The 14140-nt window shown below is 38.5% G+C and overlaps 1 protein-coding gene and 1 pseudogene across 2 annotated transcripts; both read left to right on the top strand.

Annotated features, from left to right (window-relative positions):
- The first annotated feature begins 365 nt into the window (after positions 1-365).
- On the top strand, positions 366-4026 carry LOC102716819 (annotated as a pseudogene).
- LOC102718314 (putative disease resistance RPP13-like protein 1) lies at positions 4013-13578 on the top strand. 2 transcript variants are annotated; one of them, XM_040528803.1, is made up of 4 exons: positions 4013-4125; positions 8341-8745; positions 10008-12991; positions 13301-13578. In XM_040528803.1, the coding sequence occupies exons 2-3, from the start codon at positions 8404-8406 to the stop codon at positions 12981-12983; spliced, it is 3318 nt and encodes a 1105-aa protein (XP_040384737.1). In that variant the 5' UTR covers positions 4013-4125; positions 8341-8403; the 3' UTR covers positions 12984-12991; positions 13301-13578. The 2 variants fall into 2 exon arrangements, with proteins under 2 accessions (XP_040384737.1, XP_006663461.1); XM_006663398.3 differs by lacking the exon at positions 4013-4125 and having other exon boundaries at positions 8107-8745.
- Positions 13579-14140: the final 562 nt, after the last annotated feature.

The raw sequence follows: 14140 nt of genomic DNA, 5'->3' as shown, positions 1-14140 counted from the left end.
ATAGTAGTAGGTAAAACGAGCTGCTGAAGTATAGATCTATAATGATTAGAGTATTTTTTTCATCTTTAAGAAGATACAACTGTTTTCTACGTACAATTTGGTACTTTCTACCAAGAGATACCAAATTTTATATAGAAAATAGCGATACCCCTTGGTTGGTAAAATTGCTGAAATGATTGAGCATGTCAAGGTGAAGTCATCTTTTTGATAGATGTTTGATCCATCGGCTTTAGGTTCCCCTCCTGGTACAGGCAGATATTTTGAGACGGCGGCATGTGGTGAGGAGTTGAGTTGACTGACTTTTGGTGTTCACTTCCTAGCAGCCAATTGCTCCTGCAAATACCTATGCAAAATTGGAATAGCCAATGGCCGGGCTGTTCGCATCCTCGGCCGTCAAATGGGCGATCGACAACCTCTCCTCCCTGCTGCCGGCGGCGGCGAGCCATGCTGCCCCGGACTCGCTGGATGGCCTCCGGAGGCTGGAGCGGACAATGCGCCGGATCCACGCCACGCTGCGCGACGCGGAGCAGCACTGGGACATCCGCGAGGAGTCCGCCAAGCTGCGGCTGGAGGAGCTCAAGGAGCTCGCCTACGACGCCGAGGACGTGGTGGAGGAGTACGAGTACGAGGTCACCCGGCACAAGGTGGAGGCGTTCGAGCGGCTTCAGCTGGTCGCTCTTCAGGGCGGCGGCGGCGGCGGCGGCAAGCGCAAGCGCAAGCGCGAGGAGGTAATTAAACTAATGAGTGATTTACTAGTAATCTGTGTTCTGCTTCGTCTCGTAGTGCTTTTTTTTTTTAATACGACTAGTAATTACTAGCTAGTTACTTTGCAAGTCCCAATCAGATCTGAGCAAATCCCTCAAGAAAACTGCATGAGTACTATCGGTTGACTTAATTTAATCTCTTGTTTCACTTTATTTATTTATTTTTCTTTACAATGCTGACAAAACGAGCATCGCTACATTGAGGTTGGCTCAGTACTGAAACTGCCCTCTTTGATTATTTTTCTGTTATTTGTTACAAGGTACATGAAGAGCTCTTCTGCACTGGCTCTAACATAGTTCCAGTTCCAAGTGAGTTGGATGTCAGAACGAGGATGATAATTCAGAGATTCAGTGAAATCAAAGACTACTGCGACAGTTTTAGCTTGTCAATGAATGATGGGGACAGAAGGATTTCCCCTGATATAAATACTATGCGTCAGACTAGCTCTTTTGTATTTGCACCCAGAATTCTTGGAAGAGAGCAAGACATGGAGAATGTCATCGCAAAATTGCTGTGTGGCGAAGGCAGCCGTGTTGGAGGCTGCTTGTCTGTTCTGGCCATTGTTGGAATGGGAGGATTGGGCAAAACAACACTAGCACAGCTTGTGTACAACAACCCAAGGGTTTGCCAGTCTTTTGATATCTGCGCATGGGTTTGTGTATCAGACTATTATGATGTTAACAACATAACACGCTAGATCATAAGTTCGCTAACCCAGAATAGCTGCGACCATATACAATCTGGTGAGCTGAAGGGGGCACTGGCGAACATGATAAAGGACAAGAGGGTTTTCCTTGTTTTGGATGATGTATGGAATGAACGAAGCGATTGCTGGGAGTTGTTGATCACACCGATGTTTGCTTCTAGGTCCTGTGACATTATAGTGACCACTCGAAACAAGGCAGTGGCACGGCTGGTGCAGACAATGCCATTCTACAGGCTAAACTGCTTAAGTCCGGATGAGAGCTGGTCGTTGTTCAAGCAAGCATCATTTATTGAGCAAGAAAATACCAGTCCAGCAAACCTGGTAGAGATTGCCAAGATGGTTGCTGAAAAATGCAGGGGGTTGCCACTGGTAATCAAGACTGTAGGGAGCATGTTGCGATTCGAAACCAATGAAATGAAATGGAGGGACGTGCTGGAATGTGAGCTGTGGGACTTGGAGCAGGCGCAGAACGAGGTTTTGCCACTGTTGGAATTGAGCTACAAGTACATGCCGGTATGCCTGAAACGTTGCTTTGTTGCCCTTTCTCTGTATCCAAAATACTATTATCTCGATCAAAACATGGTAGTTTGGTTGTGGAAGCTACTTGGTTTACTTCAAAGTGATGGAACTTATAACGAGGATGAGATAGGGAGTTTATATTTCAACGAATTAGTTCAGAGATCATTGCTTCAAAGTGATATCCATGGACAGAAAGTTATGCATGATCTTGTCCATGATCTTGCGTGTTTTCTTGCGGGGGATGAGTTCTTTAGACTTGACGGAGAAAAACAAACTGAAGTCCCACAGGGTGCTCGATATCTGTCCATAGTGCCAAAACCGCTATGTAATACGAGCATTGAAATATCAAATGCATCACAATCTTTGAGAGCTATCATAATGGTAGTCGATGGTATTGATATCAAAAATCCAGAAGAGTTGTTTCTGAAGTGTAGGAAGCTTCGAATTTTTCGCGTCCTACAGGGCAGTCTTCAGGAGGCATTTCTTGACTTCATGGGTGACATGAAACTACTACGCCATCTCTCACTATCAGGATATGAATGTGCTGCACATTTATCACGTCCTAATTCTATGTCCGAGCTATTTAACTTGCAGACACTGCACATGCAAGCGTATACATTACGCAAAATTGGACGGTTGGTTAATTTGCAAACTTTGCCTGAAATACATCTGATGAAATGCAGTTGCTTCGTTGACATAAGAGAGTTGAGGAATCTGAACAAACTAAGGAACTTGTGCATTCGTGGACTGCGTAATGTACCTAGTATCATGGATGCTGATGAAGCTCATTTACAAAGTAAAAAGAACCTTGAGATACTAGAGTTAGATTTTGATGAATTCTATCTTCATAAAGATTTCAATGAATTGAGAAGTTGTGAGCATACAGAACATGGTGACGCTAATGAAGCTGCCGTTACGCTATCCCGTGGCCAGCTGATTGAAAGGCTAAGACCACACTGTCAAAGCCTTAAGGTGCTGAGAATACAACACTTGAACCATGGAAACTATCCCAGCTGGTTGGGCAATGCTTCCTTTTCCAAGCTAACAGAACTGAAGTTACAGGCTTGTCAATCACAGCACCTTCCAACACTCGGTGAGCTACCTTCTCTCAAATCCCTTGGTATACAGCAAATGGAGCGTGTACAACACATTGGCCATGAGTTCTGCAGCCTTGATCCAAGATTCAAAGGGTTCCTCGCACTACGAGATTTGAGTTTCCACGATATGAACCGACTGTCGGAGTGGTCCGGAGTGGAGGATGGTGAGTTTCGGCGCTTGGAAACCCTGCTGTTCTGGGATGCCTTTGGATTGAGGTCTCTTCCACTGGTTCCCTTCCTGTCCTTGCGCAAGTTTACCCTGATTGATTGCAGGAATCTTGTTACTTTTCCTGCCTCAGCTACTCTGCGCGAACTACATATCTCCAACTGTGAGAAAATGAAAGAACTGCCAGCTCTTCCGTCACTCCAATCATTTTATCTTTTGAATTGCCCAAGCTTCCTTACATTTGGTCACTTTCCCTCGCTCACCACCTTACATCTCCAGGATCCGTTCAAAGAAGAGATTCTTCACAGGTTGGTGAATTCACACCGGACACTGGAAGACATATCAATTTGGTCTCGCACCTTGGAGTCAGTATGCCTCGAGCCACAGGGCTTGCCTGCACTTAGATCGCTCGAGTTAAGATGCCCTAATTTACACTACTGTGATGCACTGGCCTGCCTCACTTCCCTCAAGAAACTAAACATAAATGGCTCTCCGCACCTTCGTCTACCTAATTCGCTTCGAAGCCAGCTTGAAGAACTGTATGCTGCCGAATCATTCTACTCATGGTATATATATCGCTTTGTTACAGCTTTTTTTTTTTTTGGTTGCATCATGTCAGCTTAACCTCTTGCATTTTACAAGCGCGCATATCTGATTAGCTTTCTCATTCGTGATCTGTCGATAACCAGCTCTAGCTGTCTTAATGGAAGTAGTCAGAACTACAGCTGATTGCAAGCAAGCCGGCTGAATGGCAGCATATATGGTATAGGCAGTTGTGTTCCAATTTCTGTATGCACTGGTGGCAATGAACCGTGATTACTGGTAATAAAAAATCAGTATGAAAGGCGAAACGATGGACATTAACAAAGCAGGTATGGAATCTAGCCTTTTCATTTGATAATTTAAGCTTACAGCTTATAATTTACATTTATTTTCATACACCGAACTCTTGCCTTGGATCACTAGGTTAGTATCACACTAGTTTTTTTAAAAAAATAAGCATCCTCCTACAATGTGTATCACCAAGCTTTCAATGTCCCTTTACCTTGCTGTGGATTTAGTGATGAGTCATCAGCTGAAACAGAGGCAACTTTTGGTTTTTCGGTTGTAGGCGATCTGAAACCAGCCATTTGTAGTAGCATGATATATATGCTAAATTACTGAAAAACATGTCTTATTCAGGTCAAATATTTGCTAATAGTTTCTTCTCGAGTCCTTTATGACACAAATTTTAACTATGTAGTATGTTATAGGGATCAAGGTTGCTCCTGACCTTGCAGGGATGAAAACGGTTTGGAAACATTCCTGATTCCGAATCAGTATTTGGAATGGAAAACATCAGTGATTTTTTTCAGAAATTATCATAAATGGATTCAAAAATTTTTCTTGGAAATAAAAATGGATGCAGTAAGGGCACTATCTGTTGGAAATCAGAACCTGTCGGAAACTTTTCAAAAAATTTTTCTCTAAAACTTTTCGGGACTTTTCTCAAAAATTCTACAGCTCCATATGTCATAAATCCATGATATCAACCCAAATAACTAAGTCTATTTCAGCAAGTTAACCTAAGTCCTTAACTAGTCATTACATATACACAAACACTTTATTTTGTAATTACTTCTATAATGTACACTTTACTTTGTAACGATTTGTATGGTGTGTATCATGATATAAATGCCATAACATGGAAATTATGGACAAAACTATTCTACACACCTCCTTTAGAATAACTATGCTATATCCCCTTCCTCCCTTCCAAGTCCTCCCAAGACAAAAAACCGTCCCTACCTTATTGAAAGGCTCGTCAAATGGTTCCCCCGCGGGTTAACCTCTTATAGACTTTTCCTTATGTCTATCCAAGCTCATCTCTCGGCTCACAGGAAAAAAAAATTAAGTAATACGACGGTTAATTGTGCCTATCTACACCAATATATTGATTGTCCCATGAGATTGAGAATCTTCACTAGTGCGGTAGGGGAGCATTAATTTTGGCTTGATCATTCCACACAGTGGTCGATAGTGTTAGGTCCTATCAGCCCCTCATTTTTTATACTTATCAGTTAGAATTTAAACTTTGAATTTAAAATTTAGAGTTGATTTAGAGTTTTTATCGTAATTTACTTGTTAGCTTCTGCTTTCATATCTCTAATAACATGCATATAAAATTTACTGACAAATTACTATTTTGTGACTAATTATTGGTCTGACTTTAGACTTATGGTTATCTATTATATATATAAAGTAACGAGGAAAAAGGGGCTCCACGTTGCTTCTCACGGGCTAGAAATTCTGAGATTAATCGAAGAAAAAAAGAAAAAAAAAGTCAAACAAACAAAAGGAAAGGAATATCAATCGGACAGATGGATATCGATAAAAAGAAAGAAAAGGAGTCGGACAACAACGGCGTGATGATGGTGACAGTGTGTTGTTTATAATGCACTTATAGATCTCTAATAGACTTTGATCTAGCATGTTCATTCTAATGAGCTCGAAAATCCCACGTTAATCAAAAACAAAAAGAATCTGATTATAAATATAATTTCAGAGTCCATCTTTAATAAAAAAGAATCTAATTAGAAATACAATTTCGAAATTAAAAAATAAAAACAATAAAAACGAGCCAATGTGTAAATACAATTTAGAAAAACCTAAATCTCGGATTAAAATCCACGTTAATCGAAAAAGAATCAGATGAGAAATACAATTGCATAATTAGAAATAAAGAAAAAAAAGTCCACGTGTAACAAAAAGAATCCGATTATAAATACAATTTCAGAATTAAAAATAAAATAATAAAATAGCCCATATGTAAATACAAATAAAAAATTCAAATTTTGGATTAAAATTTTTAAAATAATTGATATTGAGGGAAGAGTCTATCTATAAATACAATTAGGAAGAACAATTACAAATAAGTAATATATATGAAATATATGTGATTGAAGAAGACGGATGAAAGAAGAGATATTATGCTATAAATTTTATACAACTTTGATCTATTGTAGTATTATTGTTAGATCTGTTGTGTTACTAAGATAATATAAAAGGATCCAATGATTTAATTTGTGTGGAAAGTCAAATATAATAGTTTAATCTAAGGTAGGTCATAGTTTAACACTAAATTACCACTTTAATATTTATATTTTATAATATAATATGAAACTATATTTGATATTATATAAGAAATTTCATAACGAAGTCAGCCGCGCAGCCTGCGTGGGCCACTGTACTAGTTATTATGATTGGATTTGTTATTAAATTTATTTTAATTATAAATTATATTTTGTGTATTAATGTAAAATTTTTAAATAAGATAAATAATTAAATACAGAGGTCGTACCATTCAGACTAATTATTGGTCTAACTTTAGACTTATGATCTATTATATATATAAAGTAATAAGAAAAGAGGGCTCCACGTTGTTTCTCACGTGCTAGAAATTCTGAGATTAATCAAAGAAAAAAAGAAAAAAAGTCAAACAAACAAAAGGAAAGGAATATAAATCGGACAGATGGATATCGATAAAAAGAAAGAAAAGGAGTCGGACAAAAACGGCGTGATGATGGTGGCAGTGTGTTGTTTATAATGCACTGGTAGATCTCTAATAGACTTTGATCTAGCATGTTCATTCTAATGAGCTCAAAAATCCCACGTTAATCAAAAACAAAAGAAATCTCATTATAAATACAATTTCAGAGTCCATCTTTAATAAAAAAGAATCTAATTAGAAATACAATTTCGAAATTAAAAAATAAAAACAATAAAAACGAGCCAATGTGTAAATACAATTTAGAAAAATCTAAATCTCGGATTAAAATCCACGTTAATCGAAAAAGAATCTGATGAGAAATACAATTGCATAATTAGAAATAAAGAAAAAAAGTCCACGTGTAACAAAAAGAATCCGATTATAAATACAATTTCAGAATTAAAAATAAAATAATAAAATAGCCCATATGTAAATACAACTAAAAAATTCAAATTTTGGATTAAAAATTTTAAAATAATTGATATTGAGGGAAGAGTCCATCTATAAATATAATTAGGAAGAATTTCTAGCCCGCTAGAGATAACGTGGAGACTCATTTTCCTATTACTTTAATAGGTTAATAGATGTGATGTTCCAGCCATGCATGAATACAAACTCTGAGATGTTTCTATTCCATGAAATCCAAATCTAAAATCCATGCTATCTTTCACGGGCTAGAAAGTATGAGATTAATTGAAGAAAGTTAAGAAAAACAAGATCAATCGCAATTAAACAAGAGAAAAGATCACACGGCTAGATCACATGGCTGTTACGATCAACTAGACCATTGCTCTTACAATCAACAAATTATGTTACGATCAACGAGACCATTACTGTTACGATCAACAAATTGGTATATAGAATTCCACCATTGCTGTTATGTCCTACAAGTTGGCATATAGAAAAAAATCATTTAGGTTTCCATAAGAGAAAAAATGGCTTGTTTTGAATCGGACAATGAAAATCAAAGAAAGATAATTTTATTTTTTAGAATTGGATAAGGAAAAAAAGATCAATTAAAAATAAAAGAAAAATAATAAAAAGAGTCCATGATTAATAAAGTTTAGAGAAATCTAAATCTTGGATAATTTTTTTTAAAGTAATTGATATTGAGGAAAGAGTACATCTATAAATACAATTTGGAAAGATCTGAAATTTTGGTTAAAAATTGAAAAAATTAAGAGAAAGTGTCCATTTATAAATATAATTTATAAGTATATAATATAAATTAAATATTATATAAAAAATAGTTTAGGTAGAAGTATAATTTAGAATATAGGTAAATGGGGTTTCATATAAAATATAATTTAGAAAAATTAAATTCAAATTAAAAAATTATAAAATAATAATTATCTACATAAGAGACCTATAAGATAAAATTTATAACTACGCTAGCCCCGCAATATGCCCGGGCCACCGTGATGACGCTGACATTTTGGCGTGGAGCCGGTAGACACGGGGATAAAGACCGGAGCTTATCCTCTAATAAAGAAGGTCGATTGGCATGGCAGTCGTACGTACTCCTCCACAGCAATAATCGGTTGTGGCGTCATTGCAGCAGTAAGAGGAGAGACTAGAGAGATAGCTGCAGAGCAGCGAAACCCATCCAGATCCGATCGACATGGCCGCCGGGGTGTTCGCGTCCATGGCTGTGAAATGGGCGCTCGACAAGCTGTCGTCGTTGCTGGCGCCGGCGGCGGCTTCTTCCTCGTCACCGGCCGTCGTCTGGCAGGGGCTGGAGGACCTGCGGAAGCTGGAGCGGACCATGCGGAGGATCCAGGCGACGCTTGCCGACGCGGAGGAGCACTGGGACGTCAGGGAGGAGTCCGCCAAGCTGCGGCTCAGGGAGCTCAGGGAGCTCGCCTATGGCGCGGAGGACGTGGTGGAGGAGTACGAGTACGAGGTCAGCCGCTGCAGGTTGGGCAGATCTGCAGCCAGCAGCTCCAAGCGCAAGCGCTCCGAGGTATAGTTAGCATTGATCACTACTTAACCTCTAATTAAATTCATACACAACTCAGCGATAGATAGATATACTCTCTCCGTTATATATGGATGAAAGAAACAATCGAATATTGTAACTAAATTAGAATACATTTTGCTTTGTGGACTTCTCGCTGAAATACATCGATCCGTACGTTAAAGCCTTATTTTCCAAATAAGATAAATACTTGACTAATATCTTGCTCTCTTAAGTGCCACTATGGTGGAAACTCAGTTTGCAAAGGACCTTGGTCTTTGGTCATTTGTTCAACCTGGGTTTTTACTATTTGCTACTCTTACCAGCAGCCACTCCTCAAATGCCACTCTTACGGTTGTTTTCAATCTTTTGCCACAATAGAAACATACAAAGTACATACTCTACCTCTTTCATCTATTTTATATTTTCCTTCTCATAATGTTCCTTGACTGCATGGTCCACGTACTCTCACTGTTTCTAATGAGACGACATGATTACTAGAATTCTAAAATATCCTTACGTCTAACCTGACTAACTGTAATGAATAACATCACAACTCACATCATGATAATTAATGTTTTACTCAAATCATATTTATAGAAAATTTCTGCATTTCCAAAGTTTTTGAATAACATAATTAAATGTTTCTTTTCTTGTTACAATCGTTGACAAATGAAGTATTGAATATTATGTACTAAAAAAATGAATAAGACTTTAATTTCTCAATAACCATAGCCCGAGCATGAGTTAAACACGAAGCATTATTAGGGTTAATTGCATCCATACTTATAAGCATTATTAGGGTTAATTGCATCCATACTTATTTTATTTACTATGCAAATTATTTTAGCGTACAAGCTTAAAAAGATTATGTTCACACACTTAAGATAGCTGATCATATAAACAAGTAACATGAGAAAGAAATATGAAACGATAGGGGTAGAACTGATATTTCACGTCTCTGTAATGGCAAAAAATTAGAAACAATCATAATCATAAGAATATAAGAGTGGCATTTGAGGAGTGGCTGCTAGTAAGAGTGGCAAATAGTTTAGTTCCCCGATCAATGGCATCAGGATACTATTATAAATATATTATTACTGCTTTAATTTTCCTCTTTTATAGATTCATGGAAGGTGGCAATTCCATTTTTAAAAAGAAAAATAGTTTTTAGTTGAGATTTTGTGTATTAAATAAACCGTAGGGAAAAATAAACTATATGTCGAGAGAAAAAAAACTTCAGCCTTTCCTTTTTCCTGCCTATATAGGTGAATGATGAACAATGCACTGAGGTTGGATTTGTCCCGGTTCCAAATGAGCTGGCTGTCAGAGCAGGCGAACTTGTAAAAAGACTTGATGAAATGGAAGTCTACCAAAAGTATTTTAGCCTGTCAGAAAATGATGGAGAGCGCCGGATTATGCCTGGTATCCAAAGCGTGCGTGACACAGGCTGTTTCGTGGTTGAACAGAGCATTGTTGGAAGAGAGTCAGACAAGCAGAAAGTGAAACAAATGCTGATGTCCAGACAGGGTAGCAATGTTGCTAATCAGTTCTCAGTCTTGGCTATTGTTGGTATGGGGGGTCTGGGCAAAACAACTCTAGCACAGCTTGTATACAATGACCAAACAGTGTCCCAGTCATTTGATGTCCGTGTATGGGTTTATGTTTCTGATCATTTTGACTCAAAGAGGTTGACAAAGAAAATTATTGTTTCTATAACCAAGGAGAGCAATGGGCTGTCTGAATTGGCTGATCTTCAGGACATGTTAGCCCAGGAGATAATGGGGAAGAGACTTCTACTTGTACTGGACGATGTATGGAATGAAAGAGGGGATTTATGGGAAACATTTTGCAGGCCATTCTTTGCTGCCCAACAATGTAAGGTTCTAGTAACAACTCGCAATGTGGCAGTAGCAAAATTGGTGCAGACAATGCCACACTTCACTATGGACCACTTAAGTCCCGATGAGTGCTGGATATTGTTTGAAAGAACAGTTACAGCACAGCAGAATGTCATTCCAGGTAATCTTGTAGACATTGCCAAGCAGATTGTTGAGAAGTGTGACAGATTACCACTGGCAATCAAGACTCTGGGAAGCATGTTGAGATATGAAACCGATGAAAGGAGATGGATAGATGTCATTGAAAGTGATCTATGGGATTTAGATAAAGCACAGAATGAGGTGTTACCGGCCTTGGAGTTGAGCTACAAGAACATGCCCATGCATTTAAAACGATGTTTTCTTTCCCTTTGTCTATTCCCAAAAGATTATTTGCTTGACAAATCTGAGGTTATTGAGCTGTGGCAGTTACTTGATATTTTACAGGGTGATGAGAGGAACAATGGGGACGAAATTGGGAGTCAATGTTTTGATGGACTAGTTGAGAGGTCATTTCTTCAATTATCTTTGAATGAGGTCGTCATGCATGACCTAATCCATGATCTTGCATGCCATCTTTCTGGAAATGAGTTCTTCATACTTGAAGGTAACAAACCGGTTAAAATTCCAGAAAATGCTCGGTTTATGTCCATAATCGATTTTCATACATCTGTTCAGTTCTCAGCTCCCTCCCACCCTCTCTGGGCCATTGTTGTGTTTGGGGAGGAACATTCTGAAGTTAGTAATCCAGACATTCTTTTCTTGAACTGCAAAAATCTGCGGGTCCTTAGCTTAGGTGGTAGCAACCTTGGTGAGGCATTACCAAGGCACATCAGTAGCCTGAAACTACTACGCCATCTTCAAGGAGCTGAGAATGCACCAAGTGGAATTTATCCCCTAACCAATCTACAGACTATTCCTGACATAGAAATCTGTAGATGCGGTGATAGTTTTAACTTAATTGAGCTGAGGAACCTCAACCAGATAAAGGATCAGTTGACTATACGAGGATTGTGTAATTTGTCTCATGTCCAAGATGCAAATCAAGCTCAATTAGTGAGTAAAAAGAACATCCAGGTTCTAATATTAGACTTCAATGAAGTGCACTGTGAACACATGCTGCAACAAGATTTTCTCATGACTGAGGAATTGGACTTAACCTCTACTCCTGAAGGGCGATATGAAAATTTTCAGTACGAAGACATGCAACAACCTAAATATGTTACAGTACCACATAATCAAATACTTGAGACCTTGAGACCACATGAGGGCCTAAGAGAACTGGAAATATATGGTTACAATTGTCAGAGCTACCCCAGTTGGCTGGGTGATGCTTCATTTTCAAAGTTGACTTACATAGTAATAATTTCCGGTACACATAAGGTATCGCAACAATGTGTTCCAACACTTGGTGAGCTGCCTTTCCTTAAGCATCTCACGATTAGACAGATGTATTATGTGGAACACATTGGAAGGGAGTTTTGCAGCCATATTGCTGGCAGCAATTGCTTCCCGTCATTGATAACATTGGAATTTGGCAGCATGCGACAGTGGTCCAAGTGGTTTGATGTACATGATGGAGATTTCCCATGCTTACAAAGTCTAGTAATCAGAAGATGCGAGCGACTAACTACTCTTCCATTGGATCGATTTTCTTCTCTGCACACACTGGAATTGACCGTGTGTGGTGTCATCAGTATCCCTACTCAGCCCTCGCTCTTGCAATTATCAGTATTTGATTGCCCAGAACTAGGTGCAGTCGATTCCATGCCAGAACTCAACATACTGGATATAAAAGGGTGTCCAAACCTGACTGCTGTGGGTTCCCTTCCCAAACTGAAAACCCTGAGTGCAGATGGAACCCAGGAAGATGCAACGCCGCATGGTCAGCAGCCGGATCATCTCCCAGTGCTAGACACACTTTGGTCTATTGCCATGCACACCACCATTCCTGCATCACATAACCTGGAAGAGCTAGCCATTGTTAGCTGTGCTGGTCTGTCCGAACTTCCCACACTCCCATCACTTCTGAAGCTGCAGATAACAAACTGTCCAGACTTGAGTGTGGTTGGTTCACTCCCCTCACTTACCACCTTGTCTCTGTGGGACTCACTTCCTAAAGATGAGGTATTTTATAGACTGTTGAATGACCACCCAACGCTCAGCGACATAACAATCTGTTCTAAGACCATCACGAAACTATCTCTTCAGCCACCGAGACTGCCATCACTGAAGAAGCTCACATTAAGCTGTGTTAACCTCCAGTACTGTGATGGCCTTGCTGGCCTCACTTGCCTTGACGGCATAAAGATTTCAGGGTGCCCAAAGCTCCGACAACAGCTGCAGTCTCCGGATGTTCGGTGACACACTAGGTAAGTGCGATTTACATGCATCTTTCCTATGTCATCGTTATAGTGCCAAATCTTTTCACTGGTACTTCTGCTTATAAGCCAAAAGTTAAATTTTTAATGTTAGAATTAGAGTACATTTTAGAGTTTTTTCTACTATAAATTATTTTCCAACCTTAACTTTAGATCAATAAAAACCCGCATATATAAGTTTTATCTAAAAATTATTTTTTATTTGTAAATATATCGTTTGGCTATTTCTATGCAATCACTCCTATACATTCTCTCTCTTTCCATGTGTTCTACATTTTTGTTTATTTTTTGGCCATGCAGATTCAAGTGCTATTGATCTTGGCAATGAGGACTGACTTCGAGTAGTATATACTGCGTTTCATGCAGTTTGGATAAAAGTGATCTGATTAGAGTTACATTCAGTGATTCATGCACAAGTTTCATGTAACTGCCTCCCCAGATTCTTGCTTTCAAATAGAGTCCATGTATAGTATGATTTATAATAATCCACTTGATCTTTCAGTATTTCTGTTGTGTTTAAAACGACAGGGTTCCCATCTTACTATTAATAAATCTATGCATATTTTATAAATATAGTATTCTAGACACATGTTTCGCCTGGGGATAAAAAGAATTATTCGATATAAAACTTCCATTAAAATATATGACATGCGTATGTGTTATCTGTAGATAATTTAATGGACGGTGGGGAGTCCCATAAAACATATAATACCTATAAAAAAATTCAAATGAGTCATGGGTGGAGTAAAGCATGTTGTGAATACTCGATAGAAATTATCAATAAGCTACTAATTTGCAAAAAAATACTAAGAAGAAAAGCCATAAGATCTTGATATATAGATCAAAACCATAGCAATGACCATTAACCAATTATTTGGTGGAATCTAACACGACGTTCATGCCATATCTGCAAAAATAAAAGCCTTGCTAATCACAGATACGACCAGAGTATTATAGAAACAACAATTCAAATACGCGAAGTGTATAACTTAATGTGCTCGTTCGATACACCTAAGTCCAAATTGGAGAAGTAGAGCTTGGTGCTGGTCTCGATAGCTCTGCCCTATAATCAGCGATGAATCTAGGATTTCAACTAAGGACATGTACAATCAAAAAATATTGTATATAATTTGGTATATT

The sequence above is a fragment of the Oryza brachyantha genome, chromosome 11, assembly GCF_000231095.2.
Source record: "Oryza brachyantha chromosome 11, ObraRS2, whole genome shotgun sequence".
NCBI lineage: Eukaryota > Viridiplantae > Streptophyta > Magnoliopsida > Poales > Poaceae > Oryza > Oryza brachyantha.
The sequence above is the reverse complement of the archived record's forward strand: the minus strand, read 5'-3'. Positions and strand labels throughout refer to the sequence as shown.

Excerpts from the sequence above, each read along its gene's own strand:
- LOC102718314 (XM_040528803.1), top strand. The coding sequence starts at position 8,404 with ATGGCCGCCGGGGTGTTCGCGTCCATGGCTGTGAAATGGGCGCTCGAC. Across the intron at positions 8,746-10,007 it reads CCAAGCGCAAGCGCTCCGAG|GTGAATGATGAACAATGCAC; the intron begins GTATAGTTAGCA and ends CTGCCTATATAG.